This window comes from Capricornis sumatraensis, chromosome 2, assembly GCF_032405125.1.
Source record: "Capricornis sumatraensis isolate serow.1 chromosome 2, serow.2, whole genome shotgun sequence".
Classification (NCBI taxonomy): Eukaryota; Metazoa; Chordata; class Mammalia; order Artiodactyla; family Bovidae; genus Capricornis; species Capricornis sumatraensis.
The window spans coordinates 110,686,011-110,704,323 of record NC_091070.1 but is presented as its reverse complement, the minus strand read 5'-3'; the positions used below and the strand labels follow the sequence as shown (position 1 = coordinate 110,704,323).

The 18,313-nt window shown below is 44.7% G+C and overlaps 1 protein-coding gene across 2 annotated transcripts in view; it reads right to left on the bottom strand.

Moving 5' to 3' along the window:
• Window positions 1-885: 885 nt before the first annotated feature.
• Window positions 886-18,313, bottom strand: part of CD84 (CD84 molecule) — a 40,564-nt gene continuing 23,136 nt past the window's right edge. Inside the window, exons 3-8 of one of the 2 annotated variants that reach the window (XM_068965694.1) lie at window positions 7,212-7,463; window positions 6,699-6,815; window positions 5,844-5,876; window positions 3,875-3,972; window positions 2,909-2,971; window positions 886-1,249 (exon numbers count right to left, since the gene is read on the bottom strand). In XM_068965694.1, coding sequence (XP_068821795.1) covers window positions 1,184-1,249; window positions 2,909-2,971; window positions 3,875-3,972; window positions 5,844-5,876; window positions 6,699-6,815; window positions 7,212-7,463 — 629 coding nt within the window. In that variant the 3' untranslated portion in view covers window positions 886-1,183. The remainder of the gene's footprint in view (window positions 1,250-2,908; window positions 2,972-3,874; window positions 3,973-5,843; window positions 5,877-6,698; window positions 6,816-7,211; window positions 7,464-18,313) is intronic. The other variant, XM_068965695.1, reaches the window with a different exon arrangement.

Sequence of the window (18,313 nt, the reverse complement as noted above, 5' to 3'; positions counted from 1 at the left end):
GAAGAGTTGACTCATTGGAAAAGACTCTGATGCTGGGAGTGATTGGGGGCAGGAGGAGAAGGGGATGACAGAGGATGAGATAGTTGGATGGCATCACCGACTCAGTGGAGATGAGTTTGAGTAAACTCTGGAAGTTAGTGATGGACAGGAAGGCCTGGTGCATTGTGGTCCATGGGGTCACGAAGAGTTGGACACGACTGAGCGACTGAACTGAACTGAGTTCCTTTTGGAGAATGGCTTTATTGGAGATGCCTTCTTTTTCATGATGAGGCAGTTTGGAGTGTATCTTAGCTTGGTTTTGTACAGAAACAGAACTATAGGAAATAGCTATAAAGGAATTGACTCATGTGGTTACAGAGATTGAGAAATTCTAAGATCTGTAAGCAAGCTGAAGAGGCCTGAGTTGAAAGGCCTGAGAACCAGGAAAGCTGATGGTGGAAGTTCCAGTCCAAATGCAAGGCAGAAGTGTTGGTTCCAATGCTGCATTGGAAGAGTGTGTCTGAACAGCTGAGACCCACAGCTCTGATATCTTTCCATGCCACACAGTGATATAGGGTTGGGCTGGTCCAGCCAGGTATATCCTGAACAACCATTCCCAGGCAAAGGGACAAACAGAGCCTGAAATGGAGTCCACACTCTATATATCAAGTCATGCACTTGAGTGAGAGGCTCATCTGCCCAAGGTGTATGGGGACTGAGTGAGGCCATGCACCAGGGCTTCTCCTATATATTGAGTGTGAACAGAGGCTCTTAAGTGGTGTGTCATGGCAGGTCACAGGTGTGTAAATATTGATCCTCCACATATGAGGTTGCTGGGAAGAGTCATCCCCTCCAGTCATATATAGCCTCCAGCCATGAGCAATCTTGATTGTTTATTCCATTTTATCATAAAAATTATTTTCTCCATGTGTTGCAGTGTGAAGAAGGATGAGAAGCACTGTGCCAAGGGATCTGCCTTGCTATTTGTTAGGAAGTGAGCCATCTTAGAAAGGGCATGATGCATTTGTCTATTTCGGTACAAGTTATGCCCAGCAACAGAGTGTCTCCTTCTTTGCTTACATGTTGGAATCTGGTGATCTGTGATCTTTGGGTAAGATCTGGGCAGAGCAAGTCTAGGTTTGAATCATCTGCCGGTATGTGTGGTTACAGCTCAGTTTCTCTGGGGAGAATTCCATCTGGGAGCCTAGATCACAATTTCATAGCATGAAGTCCCAAGCGGTTTGCTGTTCTGAGTGCTGGTTTTCTCCATCTGTACAAAAGGGAAAAGAGGGAAATGCTGACTTAAAGGCACTGCTCGGGGATTCCAGTCCCACAGGGAGCCTTTAGAAAGACATCTTAGATTTCCCTGGTTCTGGGGTACTCTGTGGGTAGCAGGATCTTGCCCTTTGCTGAGTCCCTCACCTCTGTTCCAGTCACTCCATTTGGAAGCGCTCTTAACTCAGAAAAAACAGCAGGTGGGAATGTGGGTATCTCCATTGATTTTGATTATAAGCTTGAAGTGACATTCAGGCTCATGTGATCTGCCTTCCTTGTTCCTAGTTAAGTCTTCATTTCTCCTTTACCCCAATAACTTCACCTTGGCTTATATGTAGTGGTAAGTCACTTTCACTAATTCTAAGTATTTACTTAGAATACTGCAGACAACTCTTCAACTGGCTCAGGGAGTCCTAGGTTTTAAATTATGTACTAACCAAACTAGTAATTGCCAACCAACTTGGGTAGAGAGTTTACTATGAGATGTCTCAATCCAGGAGTCCCTGATTAATCCCTCAAATCTACTACTTTCCAGTGTATTTTCTTCTGTTTCCTCCTACTCTCCTTCTAATCCTGGTGCAGATATGCTGGCGCCCTGCTTTTCACTTGCTTCTCTTTCCCCTCCCGCCCCCACCCCCCTCTCCCCGCCCTTTCCTCACTCATTTTCTTCCTTTTCTTCTTTCTCCTTCCATCTTTGGTCCTTAAGGAAGTCAAAGTCCTTCTGTCTTATTCTCCAGGGCACTTGGTTTATCTTGACATTCAAATTGACCTGTGCATTGAGTTCCCTTATGACCTTCCGACTTGTCTAGCTTACAGATGACTCATAGAATCAACTTTTAATTCTTATTCATGAATTCATTTGCATTCCATTTTGACATCCCAATATTTTATCCCACTCATCGCTTGTTATCATTATCATCCCTTTCTCCCCAGGAATCTGGGTTCAAATTTATCTTTCATGGTTAGCTTCCTGCCTATTAGCTCAGCTATTAGACAGAAACACTTCCAAAATGTTTGATTCACTCAGAGACCCCAAAGCTGTCCTAATTGTGGTGGAAACAAAGACTTTCAGATAATAACAACACCGAAGCAGGTTCCCCAAGCTGGAAGTCCTGTCAAAGGCCAAGACCTGCCTTCCCTCTTTGCATATTTGAGAGAAGGATGCTGGGGCACAGGGAACATGAGTATCACTAGAGCACTACAAATGCTTGCACAGGTGGCACAGTGTGAAGGTCTGCTGAGGGAACCAGTGGGAACTGGGATCCAACCTGTGTTCTACCTGCCTATCTGTGCATCTGGTGTGGCCCTGTGTCTGCCTGGGGCATGGCAGACCTGCCTTCCGATTTATACACTGTGAGCTAGCAATGGCCCTGGATGTTATTAGAGGCTGAAGTTTCCACACTGCAGTTCAGAGACCTAGGTGCTCCTTCATAGAAAAGCTGGGAACAGCAAGCAAGGAAGCCAGCTTGTAAATGGCCTTGGACCTGGGAAGCAGAGCTTGTGCATGTGTGGAAGGAGATCAAGGCTCTCAGCAATTAATCTTGAGAAGCACAGAGTCCCAAGGGAACCAGTTTACTCCTGTTTGGTTAGATAAGATGCCAAAGAAAAGTTGGAATAGACAGGACAACAGTGATAAAAATCAGAAAGACTTTACCTTATCAGAGTACTGCATCATGGAGTAAATTGTGTTCACTGACTCCTCCTTGGTGGGGAGCACCTGTAAAACACCCATCTTGCCCTCAGTGAGGGAGCCCAGGCAAATCTCTTACTTCTGCCTCTGCCCATCAGCCCTCCCTGCTCTCACTTTCACTAAGTGGTCTCCTCTCCCAGCTTCACCTTGGGTTCCATCCAGGTGGAGAGGATCCGGGTCAAGTTGGGGTGAGTATAGGTAGCAATTGGACAAGAACCTCAGAAGCCAAGAAGAACAGTCTGGTGGTTCAGACTGAGTCTTGCTTAATCAGAATTTTAGCTTTTCATAGGCTCTACGAACCCAGCTAAACTATTGGTCCAAGTACAGGGCTGGATTGACCAGGCAGACCTCAATTTCCCTTTCTCTCCTTGGAGACTTCAGAAGAGCAGGCTGGTAGGAGCACAGAGGAAGGTGATGCCGTGAGGAAGCCTGGTTCTGGGTGGAGGTGAGGGAGGGGCAGGCAGGTAAAAGGAGGGTGGGAGGGCAGGCTGTGGGACAGGGTGAATCAGCATGTGGAAAATAAGCTGCTGCTGCAGCCAGACCAAGAAGTCAAGTTCAAGAGGACCTCTCTCAGTTTTGTGTCCTTGAAATCCCCTTAGCAACTTGTTTACTGGTCAGTGGCCACATAAAAGCTCTCATCTCCTATCAGAGGCTCCCCTGTTATGGGTCCCTGTGGAATGTGCTTTACTCTTAATCATGACATCTAACCTGGAACCGGGCCCAATTAGAAGCATGAGGTCTCAAGTCTGGGAGGCTACCAGGGGGTGACACGTGGCCACTTTCTTTTCCTCATAGAAAGACTCAAAGGATCATTTCCCTGACATGGTATTTCTTGGTCGGATTCAGCACTCCCAGCCCCTGGCCTGTGGCTGCTACCCATGACCCCCTGTCTGGGGTGGTGGTGGAGACCAGTGAGTAGCACCACCTTACCTTGGACTGGGGGATCTCATCATAGATCCTGGACTCTGCTGCCTGGGTTTTTCTTGAAGCTGTGATGTATGTGTATATTGTTTTCTTTGAGGAAGCATCTGAGTCATAAACAAGCATAGAACCACAGTACATGAAAATGTGGATGAATTTTTAGAGATGATTTACTCTAATGTTCTCTTTTTTTCAAATGAAGAAATGAAACCCCAAGAGGTTAAATGACTCCTGTCCTCTTGAGATGGATGTTTGAATCCTTGCTTGTCTCTTTCTTAGGGATGCCATGTGGTACAGGAGAGATCTGGCTCAGGTCTCACCCAGAGCACAGTGGGAATTCTTTTCAGTCCACATTAGGATAAAGAGATTCTTCCCAATCTCTGTGTGGGCACTGAAGGTAGCTTTTCCACCCAGCATCTTCCTTAGTGTCTCCAGCATTTAGCACTGACTGCCTTATATGGCTAGTCTTTTCACGTGACAGTCTTAGTTTTTCAATTAGATTGATTCTCTCTAGTTACACACTGTTGGTTTCTTCTGGTACATAACTTTCTTTTACCACCTCAGTGTTAGACATGTAAGAGGTACCCCACACACATTTGTTACTTGACTGATCGATTCAGAGTCAAACATTTGTTAAATTCTCTACCTGCCCAGCTCTGTGTGAGGAATTTAAGAATTCCTACTTTTAAGAATTCAAGGTTCACCTAGTGACTCAGATGATAAAGAATCTGCCTGCAGTGTGGGAACTGTGCTGGGCTTAGTCATGTCTGACTCTTTGTGACCCCATGAACTGTAGCCTGCCAGGCTCCTGTGTCCTTGGAATTCTCCAGGCAAAAATACTGGAGTGGGTTGCCATGCCCTTGTCCAAAGGATCTTCCAAACCCAGGAATAAAACCCAAGTCTACCACATTGCAAGCAGATTCTTTACCATTTGACCCACCAGGGAAGCCCAAGAATACTGGAGTGGGTAGCTTATCCCGTCTCCAGGGGATTTTCCCAATCCAGGAATACAACCGGAATCTCCTGCATTTCAGGCGGATTCTTTACCAGCTGAGCTACAAGGGGAGACCAGGGTTCAGTTTCTGGTTTGGGAAGATCCCCTGGAGAAGGGAATGGCTATCCATTCCAGTATTCTAGCCTGAAGAATTTCATGGACAGAAGAACCTGGTGGCTGCAGGCCACAGGATCGAAAAACGTCAGACACAACTGAATGTTTTAAGAATTCATGGACTAATAGATGCATTTCTCCCACTGTACTGCTTTTCTTTGCTCCTAATGCAGAACATTTGAGGGTCAAGTTGAAAACAGATAGCCAGAATTCGGGGCCTTCATATTCCAAAGCACCAACGTATCTGCAGACAACAGGTCTGGGCTGAGTGCTATTATCACAGGGATCCAGTGTTTCAGAGTTTAGTCCTGTCCCAGTCCCTGCCTCAGACTTGGTGAGTGAACCAGATTCAGTGCTTTCTCTTATTTCATTTGCAGATGAAAGCTTAGGCCTTCTTCCCTCCAACAAGGCTGTGAGGGATTGAGGACAAATACCTCTTTGAGGAGCCCTGAAGATCACCTATGGCCTGAGGAGGTGATGTGACTTCTTCCCATCAAGAGACTATTTGAGCTACAGTTCACATTACAGACTCTTTTCCCCCATGATGCCTCCTTCTGTGCCAAGCCCAGGTGTGTTGTAAAGATAGTATCTAACACTAAGTACTCACAGTGTACCAGACACTGGACCAAGTACTTTATATGTGTAATTCATTAAATCTGTTTCATAAGAATATGCTGCACATCCTGGTTTTATGTGTATTTTACAATGGAGAAAACCAAGACAGTGATAAAGTAATTGGTAGCAGATAAATGGTCAAGCTGGGACCTTTACCCCAGACTGTCTGCAAAGTACAAGCTTAGGCTTCACCACTCTGCTGTGAACTCATCTCTTCCAATTATCATCCAGGGAAACTAGTGGTTGAGAACTTACCAGGGTTCTTACTGAAGTTGTTCAAGAAGGAACCTGAGGAATCAGACCCAAAAGAGAGTCAGGAACATGGAATCAGAGGTAGAGCCTCTCTGCATCCAGGGTTGCTATTATGATGGGTGGGAAAAGAAGACTCTGAGTGGACACAGAGTTAAGAGGAATAGGAGGGTGGACTCCCCTAGGGCCCAAGATCAGGTTTTCTGAGTTTAGAATGGTTACAATTACAGAATGATCCAGAGGGACCCAAAGGGATCTAGTGACAACTAATACTTGTCCCTCAATGACGTTTCAAAGGTCACAGTTTTGGTGGACTTGGAAGTGACCTTGGAGACTTAGTCCAAATCTTATTTCATGTGTGAGAACACTGAGTCAGAGAGGTAAATACATGTGCCCCATGGAGCACAGTTTGTTAATGGCAGTGCTAAACTTGAACCCAGGGGCTCTCTTTGACTTGAGGTATCCAATTCTAGTTTCCCCTACAGGAGACCTGGAAAGGAAATGGCAACTCACTCCGGTATTCTTGCCTTGAGAATTTCATGGACAGAGGAGCCTGGCAGGCTTCATGGGATCGCAAAGAGTCAAACACGACTAAGCAACTAACAGTTACTTACTCACGTAAACTCGGACCCAAGTTCTGGACCCATGGCATCCTGCTGATCCCAGAAACATGTTTGGAAGACCATTCAGAATATAGTAATCGGGGCCGTCTTTCTGGGAGATGGTAAGATGGAGCATGAGGAGTATAGAAAGACTAATTCCCTGGAACAAAGGACATTTCCACCCCACCTTGGATAACTGACTTCAATCCCAGGAAAAACGAAGGTACATTTCTACATTTACCTCGTGAGAAAATCCTACCTTCTTTCTTGCACAAAAGGAACAAAACCACTGAAAGTAGAATGATTATAAGCAGAGAAAGCACAGCCAGCCCACTCATCAGTCCAGTGCGGTGAATATGGGGGCTCATTGTGATGTCTGAAAACAGAAGATGCAATGAGACTTGACTGTCAGGAAATGGGCCAGAGAAGTTAGGCAAGCTTGTCCACATTTAAGAGCACTATCCATACTAGGTGCCCTCCAGGGGAGTGCCAAAGCTACAAGGAAAACTGTACTGCCCGCTATTAAAGGTCAAGATCAGAAACTGAATCAGACAGCTGAGTGGGGACTGCCTCAGAATACCCTGAAATGCCTGGCATCTCCCAGAAGGCTTTGGACTCTTTTCTGGAGCTTACTGGGAGGAGAAGGACCTTGGGTCCAGCCATGGCATAAAGAAAGCACCTCCTCTGGAGAACTTGGACCAGATTCAGGCCTTGCAGCAGGTCAGAGTGAATTTTGAGACTTCAGGAGAGATGGACAGAGATGCTTGGTTACCTGTACAGAGCTGCTGGGCAGAGATGGAGTCAGAATTGTTGCTGACAGGATTCCATGCTGTACACGTGTAAGTCTCCTCTTGGTTGTCAGGGGTCTGGAAGATTTGAAGGACATTGCCCTCTTCCCCTTGTGGACTCCAACTGTATGTCACATTCTTTTCTTCTTTATCCACAGAGCACATCAGTGTGACATTACAGGTGCTGTTCACAGATGTCACAAAACTCTGAGTAATTTTTGGCTTCCCAAGACGACCTGTGAGGAGAAAACACATGAGCCACGGGTAAGCTGGAGATGACCTATAGGTCAGGCTGATATATCAGCCTAAGGGAGTCAACTATTAAATTTTCAGACATTTTCATGATGGCTGTTAAAAACTTACAGTGAAGTAAATTTTATTAATAACAAAGCTAATAAATCTTCAAAACTCATCACTTTCTAATGTTTTTGGACAATTTACTTTTTTATTTGTTTTTTTTGGCAGTGTCATGAGGGATCTTAGTTTCCCAGCCAGGGATCAAACCCATGACCCCTGCGGTAAAAGTGTGGAGTCTTAACTGTTAGACCAATAGGGAAGTCCCAATTTACTCTTATCTATGCTCTAGGAGTTGTTTATACCTATCATATTTATTCCTTGTAATGACGTAAAACGTCTTCCCAACTCTGCATGACTTAAAATCAGCTATAGTTGGAGTATTTACATCAAAGGAATTGGCAAATGCTACAAACTAGGGCTTGATTTATTGCTTTCCTGATTGTCACTCCAGACTTAAGAAAGCAACGGAGGAGAAGGTTCTAAAGAAGATTAAACAAACAAACAAAATTAAAGACTTTACATTGTGAATAGCACAGAAAAAGTCAGAAATATTCTTCCAGAATTTGAGAACCATTATCCAGTTCAGCAAAGAAGTTGCTCACATCATTGATGAACAAATGAAGTTCAAATACATGTGTCTTTGCTGAATCACTTTTTTCTTATTAGTAAGCTTAAATTAAAATATCAACCAATATTTATGTTGATTGTGTTCATCCATTTTCACGTTGGTTCACTCATCAGTTGCAACCACATGTTGGCTAAGGATATAAATGCTCAGCAAAAACCAGTGAAAGCATATTTTGTGAGAACAACTGGCTATATGGAATTTACAATAAAGACTATTGTGTATTATCACTTACACAGTTGTGTGCCACATCTCCTTTATGTCAATACAGTTTATAGTGTGTGTATACAGACACACACATCATTAACAACTAGTTGAAAATTTATCAGCACACTACTGTATGAAACAATCTTTAAACATTTTTGTTCGGCTCTGTTTTCTGGTGAATGTGTATTTTCTTTTTTTTTCATTTATTTGTTTTAAAGTGCCTATGATGAAAAAGTTCAAACCTCTTTAAAAGTTCATTTCAAAAAATGTTTTTACTAAAGCAATCAAAAGGTAAATGATAAAAGTTTTAGGTGTAAAGGATTATGAAAAAACCAATTATATGTAAGTTGATGCAATAACTAGATCTGGAGCTGGAAGAAGTACAGGAAAGATTCTTTGCTAGGAGATAAGAAAAGGACCATATTCAGAGTTTATAAGTTTAGTTCATTCTTGGCAAATCTGCTGTGATGTGGTTTGCCCCTGCACTATTGCCATGTGAGGGAGGGAATAGAGGAAGGAACTGGCACATAACTTTCTAATTAATGTAGAGTCTGTAAAAGCAATAAATTTGGCAGTGTAGAGGCAGAAACCATTTGTTTGTACCTGTGAGGATGTACAAAATGGGAAGTAAGAGCTGTAAAGTCTTTGATTTCAACCTAATCAGAAATTCTGGTTCTAAGAGTCTCTTGTGCATGCTTGCACTCTTTGTGACTCTGTGGACTGTAGCCCAGCAGGTTTCTCTGTCCATGGGACTCTCCAGGCAAGAATACTGGAGTGCATTGTCATGCCTTCTTCCAGGAAGAGTCTTTTAGAGGGGAACATTCCAGATCAGAATTAGTGATGAGGCAAAAAAGCTTCTAAATAAGTTTGGAGTAAAGACCTTGATTAGCTGTAACAGTGATAGATACAGATATGCATAGTGAAAAAGGAATCAAATTGTGTGTTTCCTTAGAAACTTGATTAACAACAGTGTTTCAAGTCTCTGCTTGTTGTTCACTTGTTTTTAGAAAGACTTTTTTTTTTTTTTTTTTTTTTTTAGTGAATGTTAAGGTGGTGGATAGTGGTGAAAATAAGATTCCATCTCATTTTTCTCAGCAGGCAAAGAGATGTTACTGTTAGGTAGTTAGAATAGGAAAAAGAAGTCCAAAATGGTGGTGGCTAAAAGACAAAGAAAGGAAAAAGCCCACAGAAATGGAACAAAAGAAAATCTGAGGGCCAGACTGAGAACCTCAGGTGAAACAAACAGCCTTCTGGGCTAGCCCAGTTTTCATATGGCAGGCTCAGGGGGAGGAGACGAAACATATAGAAAGAGGAGCCAAGATTGAGACTCTCTCCTTTTGGGTCAGCCTGCCCTCACGCCTCGAGGGTGTACTATCTTTTGTTTGCCAAATAAAACTGAGCTGTAACCGAGCTATAACACTGGTCCACCATTTCAAATCTTTGCTGCAGTAAGACAGAATCTAGGAAATTACACACTCCCCTGATGACATATCTGGTGCCATAACTCGGATGTAACCTGGCTGAAACAACCTCAGCTCAGCCCCATGAGGCAGAGACCAAGCACAGAAGAAGCCCAACTTGGCAGAAGCTCATGTGGTGGAAGCTGAATGCCAAGGAAACCCAGCCCAGTGGAAGCGACAAGAAGCCTAGCATGCTGGAAACATGGACAGCAAAAACAAACTCAGCAGAAAGTTCACCCAACTCAGTCTCAGATTCCAGAAGACCTCCAGTTAAGGTAAGAGGTCCTCGCCCCAGTGGCTGGAAGGACAAATGGCTAACAAATCTTAATTCCTTTACAATCTCTAGTTTCTTGTTTCCTTGAACACCCTGTGAACAGGTGAGCAGCAGTGGGTGCAGTTGAAGGTCTCTGGCGTGGGCCACTTCCCAGCGTGTCCTGAAGGCTCCACTATCTGCTATGCCTTAGTAGCTGTTGCCCAAGTGGGTAAGGGTTATTCTGTCCTTAATCTTGTTTGTGCCAAGGATCAGGCCAATGAAAACTATGGGTACAGGTCAGGCATTTAGCAGTTTTTCTGACAGGATATGAAGGCGGTTCCTCCGCATGTTTCCCACTGCTTTTTCTCCCATTCTTCAGCTCCTCTCTCCATCTGTGCCGCTGTTTACAAAATATTGGGCAGGTCATCATCTTTCCATCTCCAAAAGTTGTGCTTGGAACTGTTTACCTAAGATTGGGACTCAAACCCACATGGCAGGACCTAATGAAGCTCAGGTTCTTGATGTCTCATTGCAAAAAAATACAGTGAGAGACACAGCAATAGGTAAGAGGTAGATTTGTTTGGATTCAGAGAGGAGCACAGGCCTCAGAGTGTGTGCCATCACAGAGGGTAAATGTGTCAGCCATGAACTGTGTGATTAGTTTTTGTGAGCTGGGTGATGTCATATGCTAATGGGTGGGAGGGTTATTCCAACAATTGGGGAACAGTCCACTCCTTGGTCTTTTGATAGTGTTTTGGAACTGTCATGGAGCCTCACAGTGTGTCATTTAGCTTGCAGATTGAGGATCAAGGTCTAGTGGAATTTGACTTGTCTGCCATCTTGGACCCATTTGATTTTAATCAGTTTATGTTAGGCCTATGCCCTTGGGCTGTGTCATTCTTTCAAAAGTTGTGCCTTGGACCCTTCCCTCCTGTTTCATGCTCTTTTCCTGAGCCCCTTACAGGCCTACAATGTTGCCTCTACAATCTTCTGGAGGGACAACCAGAAAATAGCTGGCCCTTGGGAGGAAGGTCCATATAATATCCAATCCCTCTAGAGATTCAGACCTTCATCTTCCATGTTTCCTACAACATGTGTATCAACAGCACCTCTCAGTGAACCTGCTAGGGCGGGTGACAGGCCCACAGTGCCTGCTAGAGGTCCATCATGTTGGTGGCATCCCTTCAAGAGCAATTGGGCTTCCAGGGACAATGTTTTCCATTTTGGGGGTGAACCCTGCAGCCTGTTTGGGCCCAAACCTTTACCACCCTTCTCCTAAAATTACAAACATAACCCCGGATCAAATCTCCACTCCACTTTTATGGAACATCTGGTCTGTTGCCTCTTATCAATTTGTTCTTAAGTCATTTACTAACTCCTGCAACCAGGACCCTGCCCCTTGTAGGCAACATCACTCCACCCAGCTCATTATTAAAATACTCTTAATGCCCCTAACAGGACCAGATAACCCTCTCCTTTGCCATTACTTCTGTTGTTACCTAAAGTGGGCCTATGACAATGAAGTGTTGATTTCCAGGAGACTGTCAAGCCTCAAACTCCCTGGGGATCTGCACCTTGACCCTTGGCTCTCAGGTTGCAACAGTACTGGGTAGGATAATCTTCAGAAAGACTCACCCCTAAGGAAGTCCACCCATAAAAATAGAAGAAGGTCTATTAGTTTTTTCTCCTTTTTTCTTTTCCTCCTTGTCATCACTGTCTTTTAGATGGGAAATAACCAATCAACTTCCTGACAGGTGCCCTTCAGATGCATCCTTGATAACTGAAAGTTGTTTGATCCTCTAAGGAAAAGTTGCTTAAAATTCTTTTGTGCCACTGTGTGGCCACAGTGTCCTCTGGGGGATAAGGAACACTGGCCTGAGGATGGGAGTTTAAATTACAATACCATCCTGCAGTTAGACATATTCTGCAAAAGGTAAGGGAAATGGACAGAGATCCCCTATGTCCAAATTTTCTTCCACCTGAGATATGAAGGAGCTCTGTCTTAAATATGGGATTGTCGTACACCCTAAAAGTGAGCCTACTAGGCAAATGGTGTGAGGCACACACAACCAAGAGAAGGAAGCCTCCCATGAAGGCTCACTTCCCATGGCTCCCGAGGTGCCTGGTGCTCTCTCCTTGTATCCAAATGTGCCCCCGGGAGCACCCCATCCACAAAAACCAACTCAAGTATGTCCCTTAGTTGAAACTGGAGGAGAATTCGGACCAACCTGGGTCCATAAGTTCTTCTCCCACTTAGAACTAAGACAGATAAAACAAGACCTGAAAAGCTATACAGATGACCCAGGCAAATATATAGATACATTCCAACACACTACCTTGGCCTTTGACTTGACATGGAAGGACATAATGGTCATATTGAGTCAAACTTTATCTGACCTTGAGTATGCTAGGGTCATAAAGGAAGCCTGAGGGTATACTACAGGGCTCAACAAGTCAAGCAATAAATATCCAGTGGGGGAAACTGCAGTCCCCTCCTCAGATCCTAACTGAAATTATAATGACCCTGAGCACATCTGGGAAAGGGATCATTTTCTGATCTGTGTAAAGGTAGGACTAAAAGCAGCCCAGCAAAAAATAATCAACTATACCTGGGTCTTAGCAATAACTCAGCAGTCCAGCAAGACCCTCATTGCCTTTCTGGAAAGACTAAAAGAGGCCCTCCAAAAGTTTACCAATCTGGATTTAGACTCTTACAAGGAACAGGTGATTTTAAAGGAAAAATTCCTGTCCCAGTGTGCATCAGATATTAGGATAAAGTTACAACAGCTATAGCAGCAGGACCCTTCTGCTTTTTTAGATGGGATGGTCCAGACAGCCACCAGTACCTTTTATAACAGAGAACAGGAGAGGAACGCCAAGACCGAGGGAAGGAAGAAAAGGAAAGAGATAAGGCATACCCAGATGCTGGTCATCCTTCAGGGAAGCACTATGGCAAACCCTGAGTCCTTGAAGGATAAGGCACAAGGCAAATGCCTAATCTGTAGACAAGTGGGACATTGGGCCAAAGAGGGTCCAAACCATGACAAGTCTCCTAAATGGCTTGCTACAAATGCCATCTATTGGGACACTGGGTGGCTCTCTGCCCTTGGGACCCAAAAGCCTCAAGGTCAAGCGCCGAGGCTTCCCTCACGATGGTTCAACAGGACTGAAGAGGCCTGCTCCAGCCAGCCTGCCTGTTGCAGATAATCATCACATGGCTGGATGTGGCAGACAGATCTGAGAATTTCTTGGTTGACACAGGGGCTAACTACTCTGTCCTGTCCTATTCTGGAGGCTTCTCCTCCAAAACCTGTACTAGAAAATCCCATGGACAGAGGAGCCTGGTAGGCTACAGTCTGTGGGGTCGCAAAGAGTTGGACATGACTGAGCGACTTTCAGCAGTAGCCACAGGACTGGAAAAGGTAAGTTTTCATTCCAATTCCAAAGAAAGGCAATGCAAAAGAATGCTCAAACTACTGCACAATTGCACTCATCTCACATGCTAGTAAAGTAATGCTCAAAATTCTCCAAGCCAGGCTTCAGCAATACGTGAACCGTGAACTCCCTGATGTTCAAGCTGGTTTTAGAAAAGGCAGAGGAACCAGAGATCAAATTGCCAACATCCGCTGGATCATGGAAAAAGCAAGAGAGTTCCAGAAAAACATCTATTTCTGCTTTATTGACAATGCCAAAGCCTTTGACTGTGTGGATCACAATAAACTGTGGAAAATTCTGAAAAAGATGGGAATACCAGACCACCTAACCTGCCTCTTCAGAAATCTGTATGCAGGTCAGGAAGCAACAGTTAGAACTGGACATGGAACAACAGACTGGTTCCAAATAAGAAAAGGAGTACGTCAAGGCTGTATATTGTCACCCTGCTTATTTAACTTATATGCAGAGTACATCATGAGAAACGCTGGACTGGAAGAAGCACAAGCTAGAATCAAGATTGCCGGGAGAAATATCAATAACCTCAGATATGCAGATGACAACACCCTTATGGCAGAAAGTGGAGAGGAACTCAAAAGCCTCTTGATGAAAGTGAAAGAGGAGAGTGAAAAAGTTGGCTTAAAGCTCAACATTCAGAAAACGAAGATCATGGCATCTGGTCCCATCACTTCATGGGAAATAGATGGGGAAACAGTAGAAACAGTGTCAGACTTTATTTTTTTTTGGCTCCAAAATCACTGCAGATGGTGACTGCAGCCATGAAATTAAAAGACGGTTACTCCTTGGAAGAAAAGTTGTGACCAACCTAGATAGTATATTCAAAAGCAGAGACATTATTTTGCCGACTAAGGTCCGTCTAGTCAAACCTATGGTTTTTCCTGTGGTCATGTATGGATGTGAGTTGGACTGTGAAGAAGGCTGAGCAGTGAAGAATTGATGCTTTTGAAGTGTGGTGTTGTAGAAGACTCTTGAGAGTCCCTTGGACTGCAAGGAGATCCAACCAGTCCATTCTGAAGGAGGTCAGCCCTGGGATTTCTTTGGAAGGAATGATGCCAAAGCGGAAGCTCCAGTACTTTGGCCACCTCATGCAAAGAGTTGACTCATTGGAAAAGATTGTGATGCTGGGAGGGATTAGGGGCAGGAGGAGAAGGGGACGACCCAGGATGAGATGGCTGGATGGCATCACAGACTCGATGGACGTGAGTCTGAGTGAACTCCGGGAGATGGTGATGGACAGGGAGGCCTGGCGTGCTGCGTTTCATGGGGTCTCAAAGAGTCAGACACGACTGAGTGAATGAACTGAACTGAACTGAACTGAACTAAGTGACTTTACTTACTTTACTTAAACTCACTAAACTGGGGACCACCCTTGTGATGGGAAGCTTTTCTACAGCTTCTGGTTACTATTGAGGAACCCAGTATACCCTCTCCAATAGGGAGGGACCAAAAAGTATGGGAGGACAAAATTAACCCCCAGGTTTGGGACCAGGGGACTCTTGTACAAGGCCACCAAGTTGAACTGGTTGTCATTGTCCTCTGAGATCCCACTTGGCTTCCAAACTGGAAACAATACCCCCTTAGAAGAGAAGCTTGGGAAGGACTACAGTCTCTAATAAAATTACTTGCCAGTGGGCTACTGGTCCTCACCCATTCACCATGTAACACCCCAATCCTCCGTGTAAAGAAAAAGGATGGGACCTGGTGAATGGTTCAAGATCTCCAGATCATAAATGAAGCTGTGGTCCCCCTCCATCCCACAGTGCCCAATCCCTATGCAATCTTGGGAAAAATTCCACCCAGTGCCAAGTGTTTACAGTCCTGGATCTCAAAGATGCATTCTTTTGCATACTACTGGCTAAAGAATCCCAATACCTTTTGCCTTCGAATGGGAGGCTCCAGGAGAAAAACACCAACAGATGACTTCGACAGTATTACCTGAGGGATTCAGAGATAGCCCCCACCTGTTTGAGTAGGCTCTTAGCCGGGATCTCCTAGATCTGATTCTGGGACCTTTGGGAAAATATTACAATATGTAGATGACCTACTATCTGCTCTCCAGATGAGAAAAATGCCCAACAATATGCAATTCAGATTCTTAACGTTTGGTAGAGAGGGGATATAAAGTCTCCTGTGCTAAGGCACAGATAGTCAAGAGAAAGGTCACTACCTGGGAGTTCAGATTACACATGGGTCTAGGAGGCTGTCCTCTGATCAAGTACAAGGAATCCTCCAGTTGCCCTCCCCCACAACTCAAAAACAACCGTGAGCTTTCCTGGGGCTAACCGGGTATTGTAGAATCTGGATACCCAATTATGGTCTAATTGCCCAGGCCTTATATGAAAGCTTGAAGGGAGGGGGTGATTTAATCCCATTGATGTGGGGAAGTCCTCAAAAGAAGGCAGAGGATACACTAAAATAAGCCTTAACTCAAGGAGAGCCTTGAGATTGCCAGACCCAGAAAAAGCATTCCACCTATACGTGCATGAAAACGAAGGAATAGCCTTGGGAGTGTTAACTCAAAGGTTGGGACCTGAGCTCCAGCCTGTAGCTTACTTATCCAAGAGGCTCAACCCAACTTCCCAAGGCTGGCCTCCCTGCATTCAAAATCTTGCTGCTGTTGCAGTCCTGATAGAAGATTCTTTAAAACTCTTTTTTGGGGGCAAACTACTTTTACCAGCCACCTAGTGAAACAACTCCTGAATGGGAGAGGCCATTTATGGATGTCTGATCAAAGGATCCTCAGATATTAAGTAGTGCTGATGGAAAATCCAGGCCTGACTATATCCCCTTATGAGGTTCTTAATCGAACTACCCTCCTGCCTACCCCCAAGGGCTCTCTCCCCCTTCACTCTTGCCTAGAAACTTTGGATTACTGGACAAAACCCTGAGAGGGCTTGTCAGACGATCTTCTAACCAATTCTGAGGAAATCTGGTACACTGATGGAAACAGCTTTGTCTTGGATGAAAAAAGAAGAGCCGGATATGCAGTAGCTTTCAATTTTGAGACCATAGAGACTAAACCTTTTCCAACAGGTACTTCAGCCCAATTGGCTAAGCCTATAGCCCTGACTCGAGCTTTAGAGATTGGAAAAGGAAAAAGAGTAGCCATTTACACTGACTCCAAGTATGCCTTTCTGGTGCTATATGCACATGCTGCTATTTGAAAAGAAAGAGGCCATTTGACCACCTGAGGGTCTCCAATCAAATATGGTGATCAAATCCTTAGGCTCTTGGAGGCAGTCCATTGGCCAGAGGAGGTTTCAGTCTCCCATTTAAAGGACACCAAAAAGGGAGCACAGAAGTGGCATGAGGGAACCAAGCAGATGATCAGGCAGCTAAGAGAGCAGTATTAAAAAACAGTGACGTAATAGTGGTTGCCACCTTAGTTTCACAGGCTAATTTGCCAAAAATTCCTTCATATACTGAAGGTGAGACTCTTAAGGCTAAGATTGAGAGCTTTCAGGAAGATCATATGTGTTAGTTCCAAAAGGAGCAACTCCGTTTTCTGCCTGGGAACCTCCAATGGAAGTTGGTTAACTCCGTACACACCACCACTTACTTAGGGGAGAAGGCCCTCCAAAGATTACTAGAAAGGCCCTTCAGAGGAACAGGCCTCCCAACAGCTGTAAGGTGAGTGGCCTCCTCTTGTCCCATTTGCTAATTAAACAATCCCCAAGAAGTTCAAAGACCCCAGCTGGCCCAGCCTGTCCAACGGTGTGGGACCTACCCAGGAAAGGACTAGCAGATGGACTTCACCCAGATGCCAGTTTCTCAAGGGTATAAATATCCTACTAATCATGATTGATGGATTCACAGGATGGATTGAAGGTTTTCCCACCCAGACTGAGAAGGCCACGGAGATGGTAAAAAACTGCTCCATGAAATCGTTCTGAGATTTGTCCTGCCCAGGTCATCACAAAGTAACAATGGGACATCATTTACTTCTAAAGTCACCCAAGGGGTCTCTAAAGTGTTGGGCATTACTTATTATCTCCATTGCGCCTGGAGGCCTCAGTCTTCAGGCAAAGAAGAAAGAGCCAACCAATTCTTAAAATCAGTGATAAAAAATATAACCCAGGAGATCTCCCTGGGATGGAAGGAGGCTTTACCAATAGCTCTCCTCCACACCTCTATTGCCCCTAAGGCACAGGTTGGTCTTAGTCCTTAAGATGCTATATGGGAGACCTTTTGTTTATGTCAATGACCTCTTCCTAGATCCAGAGGCTCAGACCCTCCAGAGTTACACCGTGGCCATTGGGCAATTCCAACAGGATATATGCTTGTGGGGTGTCAAACAGGGCCCAAAAGATTCTAAAGAGCCACCACTCTATGCTTCAGCGACTCAGGTCCTAATTAAAGTCTGGAAAGATGGGTCCCCAAAGGCTCAACTCCAGCCCACATGGAAGGGCCCCTACCCTGTAATACTTTCTACCCCCACAGCAGTCAAGTTTCCAGGACACAACTCCTGGATTCACTTCTCATGAGTCAAGCCATGGAAGAAAACAGAACAGGACACTCAATACACCTGTAAGCCCCTGGGAGATCTCAGATACCTATCAGGACTACAAATGAGTGCCATTCTAATGAACACTCCCAAAATTAAGTTTCTGGGGATAAGATTTCTCAGGACAGTTCTTAAGAGCCAACACAGCCTGGCAGGGGTTATACTCCAAAATAGACAGAAGACAGCTCTCCTGATCCCTGAACAAGGAGGGACTTGAGCCATCTTGAATGAAATGTGTTGTTTCTGGGTAAATACCTCCAGCCACGTTAAAGAAAGTCTCACAGTCC